The following is an 11,353-nucleotide window of genomic DNA, read 5'->3' on the forward strand; positions in this document are numbered from 1 at the left end:
GGATGGGAGCTTGTCGGAAGAGTAACGAGATGCGGGATCCATAAATATTAGTTCTGCTGAGAAGATGGAATTCAAAGACTATTTTAAATGATTGAACATGGAAAAGATATTATTGGTTTTAAATAATCAAGAGGAACTCTATTGAAGTAATGGCAGATCACTGATTCAATCCAAACCAAAGCAGTACTAATACACAAGTTCTAAGGAGAAATAACAATGAAAAAATTGGATTTCAGGTGTGAAATTTCACCCCGTTCGAGTTCCTTAGATTGAGAAAAAGAGAGAAGAAACGGGAAAGAAGGAGAGAAGGAAGGAAGGAAAGAAGGAAAGTAGGAAGAAAGCAGTGTCTCTCAGATGTGCTCGATCAGAAGCATTTCTATGACATGGGGGTTTATCTTCATTAATCTCCACTGTGCTTGTTCGCAATCAGAAGCATTTCCTATGCACGATTGATGGCCCAGATTCGTCGTACTCGGCCTTAGCAATCCACATCTACACAGAAACAATAATTATCTAACAATCAAGACATTCTCCATGGGAACACAAATACATACACATACACACTCTAGGTAAACATACTGGCTGGATTGCACACATGAAAATATGCAAAAATATAACGAAATTACCTGCTGGAAGGTGCTGAGGGATGCCAAGATGGAGCCTCCAATCCACACACTGTACTTCCTCTCAGGAGGGGCCACCACCTTGATTTTCATGCTACTGGGCGCCAGCGCCGTGATCTCCTTGCTCATTCTGTCAGCAATGCCAGGGAACATGGTAGAGCCACCACTGAGGACAATATTTCCATATAGATCCTTTCTTATATCGACGTCACACTTCATTATAGAATTGTAAGTGGTCTCGTGAATGCCAGCAGCCTCCATACCAATCATGGATGGTTGAAAGAGGACCTCTGGGCATCTAAAACGCTCAGCTCCGATTGTGATCACCTGTCCATCAGGTAGCTCATAGCTCTTCTCCACAGAGGAACTGGTCTTGGCCGTTTCTAGTTCTTGTTCATAGTCCAAAGCAATGTATGCAAGTTTCTCTTTCATGTCTCTCACAATTTCACGCTCTGCAGTGGTGGTGAAAGAGTAGCCACGCTCGGTTAAGATTTTCATAAGGGCATCTGTGAGATCACGACCTGCCAGATCAAGACGCAGGATGGCATGTGGTAGGGCATAGCCTTCATAGATGGGAACTGTGTGGCTGACACCATCCCCAGAATCCAGAACAATACCTACATAACAACCAACATAATAAATAAAACTGTGAACACTAGATCATCAGGAACAAAGTTGAAAAATCAAAAAGCAACAGCCTCCAAAAGACGATCATCCTCATTATCAGTACAAGAATCGACATTAGTAGAGTTTGAGAGCAAAGTCTTTGTTAGCTTTCCTCAACCCCCTCCGCCAGAATAAATATAATAAAGAAGGATCAAATCCATAGTTTACTAAAAAGAAAACACTAAGGAAGAAATTTAACCCATAAGGGGATGATGCGCCTACCAGTTGTACGGCCACTGGCATAAAGAGAAAGAACAGCCTGTATTGCAACATACATGGCAGGAGCATTGAAGGTTTCAAACATTATTTGGGTCATCTTCTCACGGTTGGCCTTAGGGTTGAGAGGAGCTTCAGTGAGGAGAACAGGGTGCTCCTCTGGGGCCACACGAAGCTCATTATAGAAGGTGTGATGCCAGATCTTCTCCATGTCATCCCAATTGCTGACAATTCCATGCTCAATTGGATACTTCAGAGTTAAAATACCACGCTTGGACTGAGCCTCATCCCCAACATAGGCATCTTTCTGTCCCATACCAACCATCACACCAGTATGGCGTGGGCGGCCCACAATGCTCGGGAACACAGCTCTTGGAGCATCATCTCCCGCAAATCCAGCCTATTTATTAAAGCACATTCAGATGAAGCAAAATGTAAGTTTCAAAGTCATTAAAGATAACTGCACAAATATGAAAAATATAAGAACCAAAATATGCAAGAAATCTGGGTTCATTACCTTGACCATTCCTGTTCCATTGTCGCAAACAAGAGGCTGAATATCCTCAGTATCTGCCATCTTTTATTGCCTACTGAACAAGGGCATAAAATTTTGATAAGATTATGATACAGAACATAATGTTATAGCTGTCACCTCAAAACTATCTATGAAACACGGTAAACAATAAATTATGACAAATAAGTTAAGACAATCAACAAAAAAGAAATAACAGAATTGCACTCAATATGTTTGCAATATGGGTTAGTTTGACCATTTAGAGAAATGTGATGGCAAAAGATGCTCCCTATGGCTCCATCTGATAGCAAGTAAAAGGAAAAGAAAGAAAGTGAAATTGATTTAAAAAAGAAAGAAGGAAACCGTTGTAATCTTTACCTAACAAGATTGTGTATCCAACTTAAAATTCTTATCATACCTAGTAACTATAATTTTCAGATGTAAATTTTATTTTACTTATCAAATCCAAGGGATTTGTTTGTAAAGTAAAATAAAATTTTATAACCAATTTTGGGATGATTTGGAATTAGTAACACGGTCATGTTAGATATTGATTACAAATGGTTCTTTTTTAGATTTGATTTTATTTTTCACTTCCTTTCCCTTTATTTCCCTTGCAACCAAACGGAGCTTAAATGATTTTCTTGCTCAAAAACTCTTCTTCAATTCAAGTAGTTGAAAAAGGGCCAATTCCTTTCATTTGGAAAAAATCAAGATATGCATTTTATTCTATACAATCCAATTCATTTACATCAGAGATTGCAAGAACCACCAAACTATGGTGGCTCCGTTTGGTTGTAAGGGAAATTGAAGGGAAGGAAAGTGAAATTTTCAAACTTAATAAAGAAACTTTTGTAATCATTACCCCTCATGGTTTTGTCACTAACTACAAAGCATTCCCTATTTGGTTATTAAATTTCACTTTACTTTGCATCTAAATCCCAAAAGTAAAATAAAAACTATATGTAAAAAGGATCATTACTACATAACGGTAAGTAATTTATGCAATCATGTTGAGTAATGATTACAAAAGTTTCTTTTTAGGTTTAAAAATTTTCACTTCCCTTCCCTTTAATTTTCCTTGCAACCAAGCAGAGCCAACAAGAAGCATGGTGAGAGTAAGATAATAACCACAATAAAATCATTTCAGACAATTAACGGGTCAAACAAGACTACTGGAAAACATAGAAGAGCATAAGATGATACCCGATGACAACTATTAGAAAATAGCACCAGATTTTCTAGGAGTTTTAGAAACACAAATCGAGTGAAAATGTAAAACAAAACATTGAAAACTAAATCAATAATAATTTGAAGGGATATAAATGGAATGCAGCATTTTTTGGGAAGGAAAGTGAGGTTTTCAGAAACATATCAAATTTTCAAGATCTGTAACATGTTTAATTTACATCATAATTCAGGCCTAAACAGCCCGTACCATTAAATTCAAGAAAGGTACTACTATCTCCAGTTCCATCTCCCAAAAGAAACCATATTATTTGAAAATTTAAACGGATCAGGTCAATTACGTAATTCTATAATTGCGAGGATAAGCACAGTCAGGAAGCCCAAAGATCACAAACAAATCCTAATATATGGGACGAACAAACTACTAGAACACCCACAAAATGGTCAAAATGACTTTAGACAAACAAAACATACAATTTCATATAGACAAGCAGAAATGTGGACGAAGAACAACAACCGGGCAGACTAGGGGTGTCAACGGTCCGGGTCGGTGCGGTTTCGGTCCGGTTCCACCGGTTTCGGTGTGAGTTTGGAAGTGACCGAAACCGACCCAATAAGGATTTATCGGTTTCGGTCCGGTGTCGGTTTCGGTGCGGTTTGGGTTCGGGTTGGTACCGGTTTGGATTTATTAGGTTCATTTCGGTTTGGATCGGTTTTTTAAACCGGTATGAAGCCATTAGGAAACAACCAAATGATAAATCGTTGAACTTCGATTTCTTAAATCGATTTGTAACCGGGTTGGTTTTGATTTTTGGTCTAGTTTGAATTCGATTTTCCATACAAATGTATACAAAACTATTCAAATTTTAATTTTTTTAATGAATTTTGGAGTGTTTCGGTTTCTTACCGGTTTGGTTTCGGTTTTGGTCTGGGTTTTGAGCCGGTTTCGGTTTGGTTTCGGGTTCATCCGGTTTTCGGTGCGGTTCGGTTTGGTTTTGGGGTTACAATACTTGAAACCGAACCGAACCAATAAGGCTTCGGTTCGGTTCGGTCCGGGTTGTTATCGGTTCGGTCTGGCCGGTTTTACCGGTTCGGTTTAGGAATTGACACCCCTAGGGCAGACCATTTGGGGTTAGTGGAGAATGTGATTAAAAGAAAAAGGATAAATTAACAAAATTTATCCAACCTTATCACAAACCGATTGCAATTCAAAAGCAACAAGGGCACTAAACAAAAATTATCATTTGACACCAGCTCCGTATAAGAAGAACCATAATTTTCTTCCCAATAATATAATGACAGCCAATTGCAGATCTAGCATAATGACCAATCCAAAACAGATAAGAAGAAAATAAAAACTCAAAAAGGAAATCACATCACAAACAAGCAGTGCTCTTGATTTTCATGATCCCAAATCTCAAACGAACAGAAAAGGCAGAACAATGTATGAGAAATTTCTTCCACATTTGTCTACAATTAAAGCCCAAAAAAAAATCAAATTAGAACAATCATAAACGGAAAGAAACAAACGTAAGGAAAATCATTTCCTTGTCCTTATTGTGCGTCTCAATAGATCGATGATGACTATCGAAGTAAAACAATCTTCTACAGATCGACAAACTAAAATTCTCCCTGGTTAAAATGAGAAATGCGTTATTATTGTTACCTCAGAAACCCTAGATCGCGCGTTCGTGAGAGCCTTCGAAACCCTCTCTCTCTCTCTCTCTCTCTCTCTCTGTCTCCCTCCCCTTCACCTACACCCTCTCTATGTCTCTCGTTTCTCTGTTTCTCTCTCTGCCCGCCCTTTGTTTAAAAGGGAAACTCGTCCAAATGAAACTCCGCCCCAAATGAAATTCTGCTTAAATGAACCGCAAATTCACTTCTTTCCAATCCCTTGCCGTTTGTTTTTCTAATCATATCTACGGCCTCGATGACGCATCAGAGTAACTGTGAATACAGCTGGTTTCATGTACGAGTCGTGCGTCTCGGATTTCTTTCCCATATGACAAATCTACCCGTGACTTTTCAATAATTCACCAAGAAAGTCCTTGCTATCTATTTGAGGGTAAACATGTAAATGCACCTCTTCTCTTTTATTTTATTTTTTTAATTTTTGGTAAATAAATACACCACTTCTCGCCCGAACAAACTAATATTATTCTTTTTTGGTAAAGGATTTAAGAAAAAAATCATAACCATATAAAGAGTTAGCTACCGTGTTATGTTCGTGATAGGTTATTAACCCTAAATCAACTTAAATTATCATTCTCGTTGTCAATTTTTTTAGGTTAGAACTCTCATTATCATTGTGTACTTCATTTCAAGGTACTTCTATATTTATTTGAGAAAACTTAACTAATAAAATGGGTGTGACATTTCATTGGCCTCTTTTATCGACTCTTATTATGTAGAAGAAAACATTTTCAGCCATTGATAGTTGTACTATTCTTGTACTCACATAATAGAAAAATTGTACCCTAAATATTATGTGTAAGCATAAGGCCAAAGCTTCAAGGCTCAAGAGAGAACAAGATAATAGGAATCAACATTGGTATTCGTATCAATCTCAGCTAATACCAAATCAATCGGCCAATCGGCCCATTATTAAACATTAAAAAAAAAATGACTACATTTTAGCTAATACACTCAACCGATATCAATATCATTGCAATATCAAATATGTATTAGTCGATACGTAGATGGGATACCAATACTTAAATAATGAGAGAAGAGAGAAGTTGCTAGGGTCATATCTTAACTCTTAAGATGGATTATTAAATGGAATTCCATTTATGATAGTGTGGTCCAATCACAAAAATAGCCTCAGGATTATATTGAATAATTCAAAATGGATACTTTCGTCGTATGGAGGAAATAAAAGGTTAAATTCGTCCTTGCGCAAGGGTCCCACCAAAAGAAGTGAATTTTCTAAATAAAATGCCCCACTATACCACTTTCGTGGGTTGGAGTAATTATTTCGGTGGATGATATTTAAACAGAAAATGAGAAAAAGAAAAAGTTTGGAGACGCCAACTCAATCCGTCTCTTATTACACAGCCTGGAGATCATGTCCGCTTGTTCGTTACACGTGCGAATATGATTGCGTGCCACGTGGGTAGTTAAACGGAACGAACCGGTCAATGATCAATCACCAAATCTCTTCCGTCACCCTCGCCGCGAGTAGAGACGATTTGCGAACATGGTACCCACTCCTAAAACAATTCCGTAGGTTCTGTCCCAAAAAAAAATTTCCTTAGGATATGCGCACATTGTGGAGCTATGAGGACGGAAGTAATTAAAAGAATTCATATCCTCTGCACATACGTTTACCTATCTGTACACGTAGCTCTTAGGTATCCAGTGTGTAAATATGCATTGGATGACTGACAGCACTACGTGCTACGTGCTCTAGACATTCTTGGAAAGATCCAACCACTTAGCCTGTGAATAGGGGTATTTATAAAAATAAAAATAACAAGTGTTGGATCCCAAAAGGCAGAATGTCTCAACTCGATGCAATGGGACCTATCGTTTGACTAATTTATTGTTTTATGACTAAGGATGTCAATTTGAGATCACAATCGGGAACCATCTCAAAACCATCCGTCCCATTTATTTGGGATCTAATTTTGGTATCCAGTAATAAATGATGGGACGATTCCCAAAATAACGGTTAGGAACCAAAACCACTAGCACTGTTTTAAAGGATATATTTTTTTGTTATTGTGTTCAAGTTATATGGCTATGTCTATGGTATTTACTCTTATGGAGCTTTCAGTTGATGGATTTTTTGTGATAACATTAAAACTACATTGTGTCTTGTTTATTTGGTTATTATAAATACTTACATGTTATTTTTGAGAAGCTTACATGTGATCTTAGAGAGTTCAAAAAAGTAAAATCATAAAAATTATCACGATTTTGTATTTTAATTTGTTTTTTAAAATAAGAAACACTTAGATCTCATAATAATGAAAAATCAACAAATCTATGATGTAACCATCTTGTTAGGAACTATTGAAGTTTTTTTCCCCTTTCCACAATGCTTAAAACCGTTTAGGAATTGATACTGTCATCCCGTTAGTAAATGGGACTAGGATCTAGGTTTGGCAACATTAATTAAACTAGATGATACTTAGATTGACACATTTGATACTAGTACCGGGACAAATCCATCACAAATATCAAGAACCGTCCCGATTGACACCCTTACCTCTGACCTCACTAGTGTGATGACATTTTGACTGATGATAAAAGGTTCTTTAGACTTATTTCACAAAAAGAAGAAGAAGAAGAAGAAGAAGATCCAGCATGGCTAGCTATGGACATTAATTGGTTGATCAACCCAGCAATGTCCGAATAGCTCGATAATGTTTAATATTGGAAAGAGCTTGAGCTAAAACTGGCTTAAATCCTTACTTATCAAGTCGATAGCTTGATGTCATATTGTCATGGTTTTAAATAGGGGTGTCAATCGGTCGAGCCTAATCAGGCTCAGCCAATTTCTAGGGTTGCACCATGAATGCCCGTTTAGCTAAACAGGCTTAACTAGTGCGAGCATGATACGGCTGACAATTGAGTTGATCAGTCTCGGGCTTTAATCGGGATGCCATAAATGGATCTTAATTAGGCCTTAATCGAGCTATAGACCTATTTAACTTTAAACGGGTCTTCTTTAAAATTTGTCTTTTAAATGTGTTTGAAAGGAATACCAATAAAATGAGGCAAAGATTGGCATAGCAAAGAAAGATCCCATAGTTAAAATGGATTAAACCAAAGATGGGCAAAACAGCTAAATTACTAAGGTACTCGATCTTTAACCAAGCGGAACCCAAATCAATTAAACTATGCCTACACAAGCCAAGTTGAACAAGTTTAAGTCAATTAAACTATGCTTGAAAAAAAAAATGTTCAAATAACAATCACTACCATCTCAACTGTACATATCACATAGCCTTAGCATTAAATACAAATAGTATTAAAAAAATTAAAAAATAGGTAGTATTAAAGGGGTCAGGCTAGGTCAGTTCAAGTCGGACTTGTAAATGTGTCGGGCTGGTCGGGCTAGGTGGTTGCACCGTGTACTATCTATTTATAAACGTGTCGGGTTCGATCGGGCCTACCAGTGTGGGCCTGAAATTGACACCCCTAGTATTAAGTATTGGTATCGTTATCAAAACTGATATCTATCTGATTTTTGGTACTCGATACTGATACCACTAATACCTGATCAATTTTGTCATGGATAACCTTAAACATGCTTGATATAACCACTCTCTCTAAACTGGAGATTACACAGAAGCAACCCAAAAGAACAGCCTAAAATAGTTGGTACTTTGCTTTGCAAACCTTCTTTTAACTCTTTCGAAGAATAAATAGAAAGGTTAAATAGGATAGAGACTAGTCCCCACGTTATCAGGGGAAAATATGGTTAAAAAAAGAAAAAAACATAGAGCATGTTTGACATGCATTAGTAAAATAGATTGTGGACTCGCATTATTGGGCGAACTTGTGGCACAACGGTTAAATTGCACTATTGCAACATTTTGATCACAGATTCAAAACTTGGAAACAACCTCTTCTGCAAAACAGGGGGTAAAGTTGTGTACACTTGTCCCTTCCAGACCCTGCAGTAGCGGGAGCCTCGTGCACTGGGTTGCTCTTTTTTATTGTGGAATCGCATTTCATAAGCGATAAAATATAGAAGAATTGGAATGCAAAAGTGCTATAGATATGGACCCAAGCATGGTTTAATTTAACGGTCCGTATAGTACCGTATCGATCGATACGTATCTGTATCGGCCCTTACCGATACAATATTGATCGATATGATACCTCAAATTTTTAAAACCCTTTTGTATCGATACGTATCTTACGATACACACCGATACACCACCGATACACACCGATACACATCGATACTCACCAATACGTACCGATACTCTATGAAAAATTCAAAATCGAAGTGCAATGTACGTTTCGGTATGTATCGGTGTGTATCGATATGTATCAATCGATACACACCGATACGTACCAATATAGTCATAAAATGCCCAAAATGGGTTATTTTTATAGAAAAAACATAAAATTTTGAGGTGTTTTTGTTATAAAGTTGCTGCCAACCATTTTTCTCTTTAACTAAAGTATAAATCAATGTTGGAAACAAGGATTTTACATTTATGGGACAACTACAAACATTGGATTCTTAGTGCGATACTCTCAATTTACTGTTTATGCATAATACATGTTATATATAACTTTTTTTAACTATTTTTTTTATGTAAAAGTGTATAAAAAAAGTATTTCCTATCCATTTATTTGCTCATCTTTAGCGTATCTTAGCTTATCTTTGATACGATATGATACCCTCCGATACGTATCTTAATTTTCACCAATCGATACGGTGACCGATACCAATACTTTAATCTTTGGACCCAAGTCATATTTGTTTATTTTGCTATTCATTAACACCATGACACTGATGTCTCCTCACGTGCAAAGGGTTTTTATCTATTTCAGTTGTTGTGGTAGAGGATTTCCACTTAATCCCTCCTCCTACTCTTCCTTTTGTTCTCTCTCATCCACTATCATAACAATCTGAGTAAAGGGATGAGAGATGAGAGATGAGAGAGACGGGGAGGGAGGATGTGGTGCTGTTGCAGAAGTTGAAGGTGGTGTGAGGGGATTTTTTTGTGTGAAGATCCTCTACAATGAGTGCGGTGGTGCAATGAGCATCGGATGGCCGAGAGAATATGCATGTGTCTAGATGCTCTTCAGTCATCCGATGCTCACTGCACTGCCGCATTCATTACAGAGAATAATCACTCAAATCTTTCTCCTATAATTCCATGGACTGAGTTTTACTATGGCAACAGTGAATTCCAGTTCATCGTGGTGCATCACGACCTCAAAAATATGAGTCTGTATCCTCTATAGTTGTTGCATCAGTGTAGTGAGCATTTGGCGGCTAAGAGTATCAGGGCACACAACCCAAGGGCCTCCCAGCCACAAGATGCACTACACTGGTGTAGTGGCCGCAAAAAATCTAGAGGCAAAGAAAGGTAGGGAGAGAGGGGGATCCCATATGGACAGTCCCATCAGCCACCGATAAAGGAAAACTTTGTACTAAATCCATTGTCAAAATTACTTGATCCATGTGATTGTCTCATACATGTTGAGAGATTGAAATATCATTCACCTTTCGGATAGTCTCATCTAAAAGCAATGATGGCCATTGGCTAATAAGGAACCATGAAAAAATCCAGCAATGAGTATCCAATGGCTAAAGTGCACATCGGAGCTCTCTTAATCGTGAGATACTCATCGTTCACCATTCACCATCACCACTCACCGCTCATTGAAGAGGATTCAGACTCATAAGAAATTCCTTCGCAGTGGGTGAAACAATTTTTTTTTTTCTGTTTTTGCAATCCACTTTACTTGGGGATTTTACTATCACTCCCCTACACTTGACCTATATTTACTAAAATTCCCCTACCTTTTACTTTTTTATTGATCCTCCCCTGCTTTTTGATTTTTACATCTATTTTCCCTCTCTTCTTTTTAAATATCCATATTACCCTTCATTTTCACTTGTAACCTATTACACTTTTTTCAAATTAATTGGTTGGTTCAAAACATGGTTTGAACCAAACCACTAACAAGTTTTGTCTCATCCAATCATCAAGGATATTGTAAATTAAAAAAAGAATAATTTTGTATCCGATCTGCATCTATATCGGTATCATATGTTCCAATCGGGTACCACATTTTTTTTTAATTTTTTTTAATCCTTAGATTGGCTTAGACCAATACCAATCTAATACTGATAAAAAAATAGATTGTTAAATTTGTGTTGATGGATAAGATACAAATAATAATAATAATAATAATAAATAAACAACATCCCTAATGATTGGATGAGACGAAATAAAAAAAAATAAAATAACAAGTAATATCTTTAAAGACACATTAGCTAGTCAATATCCTTGATGATTGGATGAGACAAAACTTCTAAGGGCCCGTTTAGTATCGTTTCTATTACAGAAACGCCGTTTCGTGTCAAAAACGAAAATTTCAGTTTCTGTGTCAAAACGCAGTTTTTAAATGAAAAAATGGTGTTTCAAAATTTCAGATTTTTATTGGG

At 37.0% G+C, this 11,353-nt stretch overlaps 1 protein-coding gene across 2 annotated transcripts; it reads right to left on the reverse strand.

Moving 5' to 3' along the window:
* Positions 1-112: 112 nt before the first annotated feature.
* On the reverse strand, positions 113-5,015 carry LOC122088891 (actin). Of its 2 annotated transcripts, none has more exons than XM_042658251.1 (5): positions 4,874-5,015; positions 2,023-2,095; positions 1,512-1,905; positions 627-1,240; positions 113-492 (listed from the first exon to the last, which is right to left on the reverse strand). In XM_042658251.1, exons 2-5 carry the CDS (start codon positions 2,080-2,082, stop codon positions 427-429), a joined length of 1,134 nt encoding a protein of 377 aa, XP_042514185.1. In that variant the 5' UTR covers positions 2,083-2,095; positions 4,874-5,015; the 3' UTR covers positions 113-426. The 2 variants fall into 2 exon arrangements, with proteins under 2 accessions (XP_042514185.1, XP_042514187.1); XM_042658253.1 differs by having other exon boundaries at positions 2,023-2,092; positions 4,874-5,009.
* Positions 5,016-11,353: the final 6,338 nt, after the last annotated feature.

This window comes from Macadamia integrifolia, chromosome 9 (assembly GCF_013358625.1).
Source record: "Macadamia integrifolia cultivar HAES 741 chromosome 9, SCU_Mint_v3, whole genome shotgun sequence".
NCBI classification, from domain to species: domain Eukaryota; kingdom Viridiplantae; phylum Streptophyta; class Magnoliopsida; order Proteales; family Proteaceae; genus Macadamia; species Macadamia integrifolia.